The 13,146-nt window shown below is 39.4% G+C and overlaps 1 protein-coding gene across 1 annotated transcript in view; it reads right to left on the bottom strand.

The window, feature by feature from the left end:
• The window catches only part of LOC113884591 (cytochrome P450 2C31-like), a 58,009-nt gene that overhangs the window by 13,216 nt on the left and 31,647 nt on the right, over positions 1 to 13,146 (bottom strand). Inside the window, exons 5-7 of the mRNA XM_027529237.1 lie at positions 5,486 to 5,662; positions 4,400 to 4,541; positions 1,308 to 1,495 (exon numbers count right to left, since the gene is read on the bottom strand). Coding sequence (XP_027385038.1) covers positions 1,308 to 1,495; positions 4,400 to 4,541; positions 5,486 to 5,662 — 507 coding nt within the window. The remainder of the gene's footprint in view (positions 1 to 1,307; positions 1,496 to 4,399; positions 4,542 to 5,485; positions 5,663 to 13,146) is intronic.

Below are 13,146 nucleotides of genomic sequence, written 5' to 3'. Positions count from 1 at the left end.
CACCCTGCTTATTTAACTTCTATGCAGAGTACATCATGAGAAATGCCAGGCTGGATAAAGCCTAGCAATCCAAGATTGCCATGAGAAATATCAATAACCTCAGATATGCAGATGACACCACCCTTATGGCAGAAAGTGAAAAAGAACTAAAGAGCCTCTTGGTGAAAGTGAAACAGGAGAGTGAAAAAGTTGGCTTAAAACTCAACATTCAGAAAACTAAGATCATGGCATGCGGTCCCATCACTTCATGGCAAATAGATGGGGACTTTATTTTTCTGGGCTCCAAAATCACTGCAGATGGTGACTGCAGCCATGAAATAAAAAAACGTTTACTCCTTGGAAGGAAAGTTATGACCAACCTAGACAGCATATTAAAAAGTAGAGACATTACTTTGCCAACAAAGGTCCGTCTAGTCAAGGCTATGGTTTTTCCAGTAGTCATGTATGGATGTAAGAGTTGGACTATAAAGAAAGCTGAGTGCTGAAGAAATGATGATTTTGAATTCTGTTGTTGGAGAAGACTCTTGAGGGTCACCTGGATAGCAAGGAGATCCAACCAGTCCATTCTAAAGGAGATCAGTCCTGAATATTCATTGGAAGGACTGATGTTGAAGCTGAAACTCCAATACTTTGGCCACCTGATGCGAAGAACCGACTAATTCGAGAAGACCCTGATGCTAGGAAAGATTGAAGGCAGGAGGAGAAGGGGACAATAGAGGATGAAATGGTTGAATGGCTTCACCTACTCGATGGACATGGGTTTGAGTGGATTCCAGGACTTGGTGAGGGACAGGGAGGCCTGGCATGCTGCAGTCCATGGAATCGCAAAGAGTCGGACATAACTGAGTGACTGAACTGAACTGAACTGATTGAGTTGGTCACAATAATATGATCCTGATGGGCTGCATGGTCTTCCAGAAGAGATCAGTAGCTCAAATGCAGGTAGGGAGGAAGAAAACTGTTGCATTGGACTTTTGACAAGTGAAACAGATAGAGAGGCACTTACTGGTTAAGTGGTAACAGTAATAAAACATACACTGGAAAATAGGGAGTGGACAGAAGAGTAGCCTAATGAACAGGCAGAATATGGGACTAACAATGTACTAAGAATCCTGTGGGAGTCTAAGCACTATTATATTTATTAAATTCTATCTACAAATTAAAAGGAAAGGAGTATGTGGTCTGAGGGTGAAATATCTGAGACATGACTTTGTAATACTGTAGACAATTAGGCAATCTATACATCTACTTCTGTGATAGTTGAACCTAAGAGTCTTAATGAGGAGTATAGATGAAATACCTCTCACCTTGGGAATGAGATATTCTCTGAATTTAATGTCCTGAGCTGCAGCATGGGGTAGGTTGTTGGGGACAAGGTCAATGAATCTCTGGATCTCGTGGATCACAGCATCTGTGTAGGGCATGCGGCTCCTGTCCTCCATGCATGGACTCCGGTTTCTGCCAACCACATGGTTAATTTCTTCCTGGACTTTAGCTGGCAAGGTAGAAATCAGAATTTGTGTCAAGTGATAAAGATATTTTATCTTCTTAATCATGATTACATTGTGGTAGGATATGGAGAGAAGGAAAAATTACACGTGTTTCTCTACAAGGGAAAAAATGAAAAAGAATTTCAGTGTCATGGACAAATTGGAATTTCATTAGAGACTTAAATACACATACATATAAAGCACAGTTACATCATGAAATTCATTTCTCAATTCTGATTCTCTCCTTCGTGTATTTTTTTAAAACAAACTCAGGGATGTGGGATCTCAAAGGCTCACATCGTACAGTTTAACCATTTTGTTTATGTCAGTTTTATTTTATGAAAGTTCTAAGAGAGTAGAAGTACTCCATGCAGTAAATACTTAATAAATGGACCAACTGAACAAGATGCTTGGTTGACTCAACACATAGGAATAATAAGTAAGTTAAGGGAGAATACTCAAGATGACCGAGTAGAAAGACTCTGAGATCACCTCCTCCCACAAGCATTACAAAACGATTAATACAATGATTTACAGAGCAACTATCAATAAGAACAACCTGAAGTCTAAGAGAAAGTTCTTCAACAACTAAAGATCTAAGGATGGAATCATGAATGCATAGGAGAAGCAGAAACATAGCACAGTTAAGACCTTACCCTCAGGTAGGAGACCCATGAACAGGATAATTACAATTACAGAGGTTCTCCTCAAGGAGTGAGGGGTCTGAACCCATCACTGGGCTCCCTAACTCAGGAATGCTGCACCAGGAAGATGAGCCCCCAGAGCACTTGGCTTTGCAGGCCAACAGGGCTTATTTCAGATGATCTAGTGAGCTGTGGGAAGTAGAGACTCCACTCTTAAAGAGTGTATACAAAATCTCACCCACTCTGGGACCCAGAAGCAGGAGCAGTAATTTGAAAGGAGCCTGGGTCAGACCCATTTATTGATCTTGGACAGGCTCCCAGAGAGGCACAGGACAGTTGGGGCTCACCTCCAGAACACATATGCTGGTAGCAGCTACTTTGGAGAGCTCATCCCAACACATGGACACAGATGATAGTAAGTGCAATTTTAGAATCTTCCCTGTGGCTTATTAGTGCCAGACCTTGGCCCTTCTCATCAGCCAGTTATCACCCGTTCTTGGATGTGGGAGCCCAAGTAGCTAGCTGGGCTGGGACACAGTCCTACCCACCAGCATGCCAGTTACTATAGCAGCCCTGACCCCCAGCTGTCCCTGGACCCAACTCCTCTCAACCATTGGGAGACACCAACCCCTGGTCTCCCTGGGCCCCCATCTAGACAACGGGCAGGCCAACTCCAATTCCAGGACACCTAAGGTCTTACAGCCAGAGAACACAGGATCTGGCTCTCCCCAACAAGATACCCCAGACCCTGCAGCCAGAGAAGCCAGGATGTGGCCTCATATACCAGAAGGCAGGTACTATCCTCAAGACTCCTGGGGCCTGATCCACCAACTAGCAGGCCAACCTCAGCCCCAGGACCACAGCAGTCCTGCAGCCAACCATGTCAAGATCCAGCCTACTCAACAGCAGGTCAGCACCACTAGAAGACATCTTGGGTCTCAGGCTCACCCAACAGCAAACTGACACCCAATTCTAGGAAGCCCCAGAACTCTCTGCCAGCCATCTCAGGAAGAGGCCCTGGACCCAGCTCTAACCACCAGAGGGCCAGCACTAGACTGGACCCCATGGGCTTTCATAACCAGCTGCCACATGACTCAACCCCACCCACCATCGCCCAGCAGCTGCTCCACAAGAAAAATGTATTGAATACAAATGGAAGAATAAGAAAGTTGAGGAAACAATTCTTAGACAAAATAGACTTTAAAACAAAGACTGTATGGAACAAGAGAAAAAAGAAGGACATTACATAATGATGAAAGAATCAACCAACAAAAAGATATAACAGTTACAAATCTATATGCATACGTGCTAAGTTGCTTTAGTCAACTTATGACAGCATGGAAAGTCCTAGAAGATATTATGCGACCCTTTGGACTGTGCCCACCAGGCTCCTCTGTCCATGAGATTCTCCAGGCAAGAATAATGGAGTGGGTTGCCATGCCCTGTTCCAGGGGATCTTCTCAACCTAGGGAATGAACCCACATCTCTTATGTCTCACATGCACATTGGCAGGTGAGTTCTTTACCACTAACACCCCCTGGGAAGCCCGTAAATATATATACATATAACTAGTTCACTTTTTTGTACAGCAGAAACTAATACAACATTATAAGACAATTAAACTCAAAAAAAATAAAAATAAAAGTGTCTTAATAGGTCAAAGCACAAAGCATGATAGAGTAAAGGAAATATTCTCTTAGATGAGGACTGAATAAAGAAAAAAAGGAGGATGAGAAATTACATTTTTCAGGAAATTTTGTTTGGCCAAAAGGGTGTATTTGAACAGAATTTTTGTGTATAACTTTTTAATTTAAAGAGTGAGGTTTTTTGATGAAGAAAGATTGTGATTTTGTTGTGTCAATCCTTCCATTGCAAATGCATCTGAGTAGAATTAACTTTTGACAAAAGTACATTTATGTGGACTTGGAAGGCTTATCAAGCAATGTCATTGTAGAGAAGATTCTTCACCGTCTGAGGCACCATGGCAGCCCTACTGCACCTGACCTGATGCAAATCAAGGATACTCCACCACAGTAGGGAGGACAGTGACCTCTGCCCTCCATAATTCTGCTACTGGTTAAACATTTTATTCTCCTGTTTTATTATACTCTAATTTGAATGCAATTCATACAATGATAGGAATATGTACTAAGGATAGAAGTTTTTCTTGTACATCTTCTAGGCAGATGAAGAGTAGAAAAGTCATCAGTGTTGCCTGCCAATTTCTAACCAGAATTTCATCCTGTCCATCATCTGTGATACTACCTGTGACCTCTGGGTGCTTCAGCAGGAGCAGCAGTCCATATCTCAGAGTGAGGCTTGTTGTCTCTATTCCAGCAGTAAGCACATCCCATATAGTGGTGATCAAGTTGTCCATGGTAAACTCAGACTGTTTATTGTGTTTCTCCTGGCAATGATGTATTAGGATTACATGATAAGTAAAAGCAACTTACAAGTAACTTACAATAATTCCATAAAACAACATAATTGTTTAAGTTTACTTATTTGACAAATTAAGCCAAACATTAGAGAATGTTACAGATGAAGGTAAAGTTAGATGTATTGTTAGAATTTCTTCAATTAAAATATAACCAGAGTTAAACTTCCAAGTCCTTTCTGATTCCTCACTTTCTCACCCACTGGAGTATATCAGTTCTTCAGTAATTTCTGTCTAACCTGACTCTTATCAAGTCATCACTGCTACTCACCATCAGTTCAGGCATCTATTGTCAATTTCATCATATCTGAATTTCTCACTCAGGCCTTCAGAACCACCTATCCTCAAACTGAAACACTATTCCCAAATTCATCAGTCATTAAACCCACAACAGTTCCTCAGTTTCTATCAAGACAATCTCTTTAAAAATTCCACACACTTCATCACTGCACTTATCTTTCCCTGAACCAGTTTTGTCATCTCTGCTAATCCTCAAAACCTACTTCATCTGTTTTCTACTGTCTTTCCAAGAGTAAGCCTTTCTAGATTCCCATCCATTTCTGCCTTCTCTCATTTCTTACATCACCCATTCATGGAATTTATTTAATGAAAGAGAATATACCATCTATCACTTATCTTGAATGTGTGCGTGTGTTTCAATCTGTTCTCAAATAAAGAACCAGCTTTAACATGGTAAATATAAACACTTCCAAGCAATTTTCAGTGACAATGCAGAAATAATTCAAGACATCCAGTATGGTTTGCACAACAATAGGTTGCACAAGCAATGAATATATCTTTAAGAAGGAGCATTTGTTTTAATAAACCAATTCCACTGATAAGAACAAAGCTATTCCATGTATTACATCACTCCACCTACAAAGATGAAGTAGCAAGTCTGGATCCCATTTTACCTTTTCCATTTTAATCAGGAAGTAATCAATAAAGTCTTGAGGATTATTGAGGTCCAGGGATTCTTGGTGTTCCTTTATTTTCTCCAAAATAAACTTTCTTTGCTCAGTCATGTTTTTAAATAATGTGTTATGACTCCCTGGGAGATAATGTAGTAAAGAGGGGAAAGCATTGTAGAGCTGAAAAAGAAAAGAAACAGTCAATTCATTCAGCAAACATTTACAAGCCCATATTATGGCGCAGACATATTGCTATAAAATAAGTAAATAAAGATGACTAAGATATGCTCCTTGCACTGAAACCCATTTGGGATTTGAAGGAGAGGGAACTGATAAAATGGCCTGAGTGACAGTATGCACAGATTACCAACTAATTTCAAAACCATTCGAATTATTTTCATAACCACAACTCTGAAGAAATTCAGGGTCATACCACATCTTTCCAAATGAGGGCACTGGGGTTCGGAAAGGTTAGTCAACCAGTCTAAGTCACAAAACTAGTGACAGAGGTAGATTCCAGTGTTCATCCCAGTTCACACTACACACGTGTCTACAGAGAGTCACCTAAACAGGGTGTGCAGAGATCGTACACTTTTTCTACATTTATCTTTATGAAAATATATTAACTGTTGACACGTATTATATTAGTTTCAGGCGTACAAAATGGTGATTCACCATTTACATGCATTACAAATTGATTGCCATAATAAACCTAGGAATCATCTGTCATCATACAGTTATTGAAATGTTATTGACTCTATTCCTTATGCTGTATATTATATCCTTGTGACTTATTACATTTATATCTGAAGTTTATATTTCTTAATCCCTTTTACTATTTCATTCATCCTTTTACTTCTTCCTCCCTGAGGACCACCAATTTCTTCTCTGTATCTATGAATTTGTTTCTGTTTTACTTTGTTTGCTCTAAAATTGTTTTAATTCTAAATATGAAGTAAATTATATAATATTTGTCTTTGTCTGACATTCTTCTCTTAGCATAATATCTTCTAGGACTATCCATGCTGTCATAAATGGCACAATTTCATTCTTTTATACGGCAAAGTAATATTTCATTGTGTGTGTGTGTGTATTCCACTTCTTTTTTATGCTTTCGTCTATCAGTGGACACTTAGGTGGTTTTCATATCTTACCTTTTGTAAACAACGCTACAATGAACATAAGGGTGCATATATCTTTTTGAATAAGTTTCTTTTCTTCAGATAAACACCCAGAAGTTTTCTAGAGAGAATTACCGAGTTAAGTCCCAGATCATATAGTAGTTCTATTTTTAACTTTTTGAGGAACCTCTATACTGTTTGCCACTGGAGAAGGCGATGGCACCCCACTCCAGTGCTCTTGCCTGGAAAATCCCATGGATGGAGGAGCCTGGTAGGCAGCAATCCATGGGGTCGCACGGAGTTGGACACGACTAAGCCACTTCACTTTCCCTTTTCACTTTCATGTATTGGAGAAGGAAATGGCAACCCACTCCAGTGTTCTTGCCTGGAGAATCCCAGGGATGGGGAAGCCTGGTGGGCTGTCATCTATGGGGTCGCACAGAGTCGGACACGACTGAAGTGACTTAGCAGCTATACTGTTTGCCATAGCGACCATTTCAATTTACATTCCTACCAACAGTGCATATGTGTTCCCTTATTTCCACATCCTCCCAAAACTTGTTTTCTTCTCTTTCTTATAATAGCCATTCTAACTGGTGTGAGGTAAAACCCTTTAGTGTTTTTATTTGTATTTTCCTGATAATTAGTGTTTTGACCATCTTTCCATGTGCCTATTGGCCAACTTTTGTCTTCTTTGGAAAAATATCTATTTGAACCTCCTGTCCATTTTTTAATTAGGGTTTTCTTTTGGTTATTGAAGTGTATGAGTTCTTTGTGTATTTTGAACACTAACTCCTTGTCAGATGCATCATTTGCAAATATATTCTATTCAGCAGGCAGGCATTTTGTTTTGTTGATAGTTACCTTCACTGTGCAAAAGCTTTTACATTTGATCAGGTCACATTCCTTTATTTTTGCTTTTGTTTCCCTTGCCTAACAATGCATAACCAAAAAAATATCAACAAGACTAATGTCAAAGAGCACACATCCATGATTACTTCTAGAATTTTTATAGTTCTGGTTCTTACATTTAAATCCTTAATCCATGTTGAATTTATTTTATATGTGGTGTGATAAAGGCATCCAGTTTGATTCTTTTGTATGTAACTGTCCAGTTTTCCCAATACCATTGATTGAAGAGGGTGTCTTTTCTACATTTTGTATTCTAGCTTCTTTTGTTGTATATTAATTACCTACTAAGTGTGGTAAGTATCTAAGCTGTCTCTTCAGTTCCATTGATCTATGTCTGCTTTTGTGCCAGTACCACGCTTCTTTTTCTTTGCTTGTGTGGCTGGAACTTCCAGTACTATGCTGAATAAAAGTGGAGAGAGTGGGAATCCTTGTGTTGTTCCTGATTTGAGAGGAAATACTTTAAGGGTTTCACCATTGAGAATGATGACAGCTTCTCCTGTAGGGGCTTTATTACAATTAAGTGTGTTCCCTCTATATTCACTCTGAGTTTTTATCATAAATGGATGTTGAATTCAGTCAAAACATTTTTTTTTATAACTTAAAAAAATCATATGATTTTTATTTTTAATTTGTTAATGCCATGTATCACATAGATGGATTTGCAGACACTGAACCAGCTTTGCATCCCCAGAATAAATTTGGCTTATTCATAGATTATAATTGTTATAATGTATTACTGAATTCAATTTCATGCAAAGATGGGCACAATAAAGGACAGAAATCGTATGGACCTAACAAAAGCAGAAGATATGAATAAGAGGTGGCAAGAATACACAGAAGAACTATACAAAAAAGATCTTAATGACCCAGATAATCACGATGACATGATTACTCACCTAGAACCAGACATCCTGGAATGTGAAGTCAAATGGGCCTTAGGAAGCATCACTACAAATAAAACTAGTGGAAGTGATGGAATTCCAGCTGAGCAATTTCAAATCCAAAAAGATGATGCTGTTAAAGTGCCAAACTCAACATACCAGCAAATTTGGAAAACTCTGCAGTGGCCACAGGACTGGAAAAAGTCAGTTTTCATTCCAATCCCAAGAAAGGCGATGCCAAAGAATGTTCAAACTACCATACAACTGCACTCTTCTCACATGCTAGCAAAGTAATGCTCAAAGTTTTCCAAGCCAGGCTTTGACAGTACATGAACTGCGAACTTCCAGATGTTCAAGCTGGATTTAGAAAAGGCAGAGGGACCAGAGATCAAATTGCCAACATCTGTTGGATCATAGAAAAAGCAAGAGAATTCCAGAAAAACATCTACTTCTGTTTCATTGACTACACCAAAGCCTTTGACTGTGTGTATCACCACAAACTGTGGAAAATTCTGAAACAGATGGGAATACCAGACCACCTTACCTGTCTCCTGAGAAACCTGTAGGCAGGTCAAGAAGCAACAGTTAGAACTGGACATGGAACAAGAGACTGGTTCCAAATTGGGAAAGGAATACATCAAGGCTGTATGTCCCACTACTTATTTAGCTTATATGCAGAGTACATCATGGGAAATTCCCAGTTGGATGAAGCTCAAGCTGGAGTCAAGATTGCCAGGAGAAATATTAATAACCTCAGATATGCAGATGACACCACCCTGATGGCAGAAAGCCAAGAAGAACTAAAGAGCCTCTTGATGAATGTGAAAGAGGAGAGTGAAAAAGCATCTTAAAACAAACATTTAAAAAACAAAGATCATGGCATCTACTCCCATCACTTCATAGTGAATAGATGGGGAAGCAATGGAAACAGTGACAGACTTTGTTTTCATGGGCTCCAAAATCACTGCAGATGGTGACTGCAGCCATGAAATTAAAAGACACTTGCTCCTTGGAAAAAAAGCTATGACCCCCTACACAGCATTATTAAAAAGCAGTGACATTACTTGGCCAACAAAGGTCTGTCCAGTCAAAGCTGTGATTTTTCCAGTAGTCATGTATGGATGTGAGAGTTGGCAAAGAAAGATGAGCACCAAAGAACTGATGCTTTTGAATTGTGGTGTTGGAGAAGACTCTTGAGAGTCCTTTGGACTACAAGGAGATCCAACCAGTCCATCCTAAAGGAAATCAGTCCTGAAAATTCATTGGAAGGGCTGATGCTGAAGTGGAGGCTCAAATACTTTGGTCACCTGATGCGAACAACTGACTCATTAGAAAAGACCCTGAAGCTGGGTAAGATTGAAGGCAGGAGGAGAAGGGGATGACAGAGGATGAGATGGTGGGATGGCAGCATCACCAACTCAATGGACATGAGTTTGAGCAAGCTCCAGGCATTGGTGATGGACAGGGAATCGTGGCATGCTGCAGTCCATGGGGTCAGAAAGAGTTGGACATGACTGAGCAACTGAACTGAACTGAATATTCTGTTGAGGATTTTTGCAGCTAGGCTCATCAAAAATATTGACCTTAATTATTCTTTTCTTTTGAATTTTTTTTTCTAATTTGGGTATAAGGGTAATGCATCATAGAATAAGTTTGAAAGTGTTCCTTTAGACATGTTTGGAAAGGCCAGGCATTAGTTCTTTTTTAAATATTTGGTAGAATTCACTTGTGAGGCCATCTGGTCCAGGATTTTTGGTTTTGCGGAGTTTTGATTCCTGGTTCTATTTCACTACTAGCGTTCCATCTTCAGATTATCTGTTTCTTCCTGATTCAATCTTGGTATGTGTGTTTCTATGAATTTATCCATTTCCCACTAGGTGTTTAATTTATGGGTGTATGATTATTCACTGTAGTCTCTCATGATTCTTTGAAATTCTGTGATATCAATTGTAATGTGCCTCTTCCATTTCTGATTTTATTTATTTGCACTTTCTTTTTTTCTGATGAGTCTGGCTAGAGTTTATCAAATCTGATTATCTTTTCAAAGAACTAGCTTTTATGTTCACTAATCTTTTCTATTGCCCTTTTAGCCTCTATTGTTTATTTAGTCTCTGATCTTTATTATTTCCTTCCTTCTGCTAACTTTGGGCTTTGTTTGTTCTTCTTTTTCTAGTTTTTTTTTTCTTTGTTGTTGTTTTGTTTTTTGATGTGTGTGTGTGTGTGTGTGTGTAGCAGTTTTATTAAAGTAAGAAAAGGGACAGAGAAAGCTTCTGACATAGACATCGGAAGGGGGACAGAGAGTACTCCCCTCGCTAGTCTAAGCAAGGGAGTTATATAATTTTTTAATTAGTTATGATAAATCAAAAGAATGTCTCAAGGTTGTAAAGATCTTACTAGATCCACTCCCATAATTTACATTTTAAGATAACAGGATTAGCCACAAGTTTTTCACGAAGGAGAAACTGTCCTCAAGAAGGATGTATTGTTGTTATATAATCTTTACTACACAGTTTAAAATGAGTTGTTTGTGTGTAATCATCAGTACCAGGCTTAAGGAAAAAAACATTTTCTGTGACGAAGACTAAAGAATGTAGAGGGAAAAAAATACATTTGTCCTTTCCTCCTCCTTGAGAATTCCAGAACCCTATCTCTGCTTCATGAGCCCAGATCCCTTTCTCCTCCTTAGGGATCCCAGACTTCTTATCAACCTACCTAGGAATTGACTCTCTCATCCCCTCCTTTTCTTTTGGAGAATTATGTTGCCAAGGGAAAGGGGCATCCTTTTCATTCTATAATTACTTCCTGCTGTTGAGGGGTGTCATCCCTAAACTGTTGAGGCAACATATTCTCCTAACCCTCATATTGAGGGTCTCTGATCCATGGGCCCCAAGTAATAGTTGGGGAAGGCTCTGGCACTTGTAGGAGCCTGGACAACCATTTGTAACCTAAAAGCTTTCAGAAAGTTAGAAACAAACCCTGTTATACAGTTACAGATGTAAGGCAAAATAGTCATTAAACCAAGCTAAAACATAATCAAAATTAAAAGTACATTATGTCCATAGTTACATCAGTTCATCTTAGGATTGCTAGATGTCATCAGATCAAGAAGAGGCATCACATACAATTGTTGTTGGTGAAGACTTGAAGAAAGTCCTTTTGGAGAAACCCACCATGGGAAACCTTCAATTGATGAGGAGGTTGTAGAGCTGAAAACTGAGTCACATGGTTAATTTTAAGGCTTCAGTGTCTATAACAATGTCTGTGTGTAAGAAGGGTGTTCCATAGGTACATTCAAATGGGAACAGTCCTTCCTTTTTCGGGGCAATTCGAGCCCTCATTAAAGCTATGGGTAGAATTTAAACCAACTGTCTTGTGGTTCCTGAGTTAGTCTACACAGATGCCTGTTAATAATGCCATTAGCCTTTTCAACTTTTTCTGAAGATGGGGTCTCCAGGAACTGTGTAAGTGATATTTTATTCCTAGAATTTTCAACACCCCTTGAGTTACAGCATTTTTAAAGACAGAGCCATTGTTGCTCTGAGCTTTAGAGTTTAAGATCTCACTCACATCATGAGAAGTCAGTACAGTAAGATATTTGCCCATTAGTCAAAATCAATAGTAGCTTTAGACATTAGCAAAACAATAGTAGGAATTACCGTTAAGGAATGTGGCCATAGGCTTTTTTTTTTTTTACTAAGGAGCAAACTAAATTCTGATCCTGTGGGCAAGCTCAAAACAGAAGCGTGCAAGAGAGCAGTTTGGAGAGCCTTAAAAGCCTTTTAAGTCTCTGGGAACCTAACCAGCTTGTTGATTTGGGCCTGCTGAGTTTCAGTTATAAGTTTATCTAAAGGCCAGGCAAGTTCTCCATAACCTGGAATCCAAATGTGGCAGTAGCCTGTAATGCCCCCAAATCCTCTCAAATTGTCTAAAAGTCATATTTGGCTCATTTAGAAATTTCAGACAATAAAGTATAAGGATTAGGCACTTACTATTTGTATATCTTGAATTAGTCTCCATTTATCACTTGACATTTTTACATCCAAAATAGGAGTGTTGCATGGAATTAATAGGGAATTAATAGCCTCTGTTCCTTTAAATCTTAAAATGATGGATTTTAACCCTTCCTTAACCTCAGGAGTTAGTGGGTACTGCTTTTGATGTGAAAATAGGTGAGGATCTTTGAGCTTGATAACAGCAGGAATAGCATTTTGTGTTCAACCCTCAGTTTTTCTATCAGCCCACAATTTAGGATTATATTTTGTTCAATTAATGGGAGAGAAAGAGCAGCGTCCATATTCATGAAAACAGGCCTGGACCTTGTTCAGTATATCCCTCCCCAGGAGGGGTGAAGGAGACTCTGGCATGATTAGAAACTCAAGAAAATAGCAGAGTCCTAGTTGCAGAATAAAGGACAACTAAAATAATAACGTCTGGCTCATATGGACAGTCCCATTATAGTAGTGGATCAGGAGGAAAGTGGATCAGGAAGAAAGCGGACCAGGGGCTTCAGTGAGCACAGAGAAAGTTGCCCCAGTGTCCAAAAGAAATTGACTGATTGGCCCCCCACAGTTATTAATACCCAGGGTTCCTCGGGTGTAATTAGGATGGGAGCTTGTGTGGGGACCCCCAGGCACCTACAGTCCTGATTGTCTTAAGAGTCCAATCCCTGGGGCCTACACCTCAGAGGGCAGTCTCTTCTCTGGTATGGTCCTTTACAGACTGGACATGCAGCTGGGGTGGCTTAGATGAC

This window comes from Bos indicus x Bos taurus, chromosome 26 (assembly GCF_003369695.1).
Source record: "Bos indicus x Bos taurus breed Angus x Brahman F1 hybrid chromosome 26, Bos_hybrid_MaternalHap_v2.0, whole genome shotgun sequence".
Taxonomy (NCBI): domain Eukaryota; kingdom Metazoa; phylum Chordata; class Mammalia; order Artiodactyla; family Bovidae; genus Bos; species Bos indicus x Bos taurus.
Note: the sequence above shows the minus strand (reverse complement) of the source record. Positions and strands in the feature narration are given on the sequence as shown.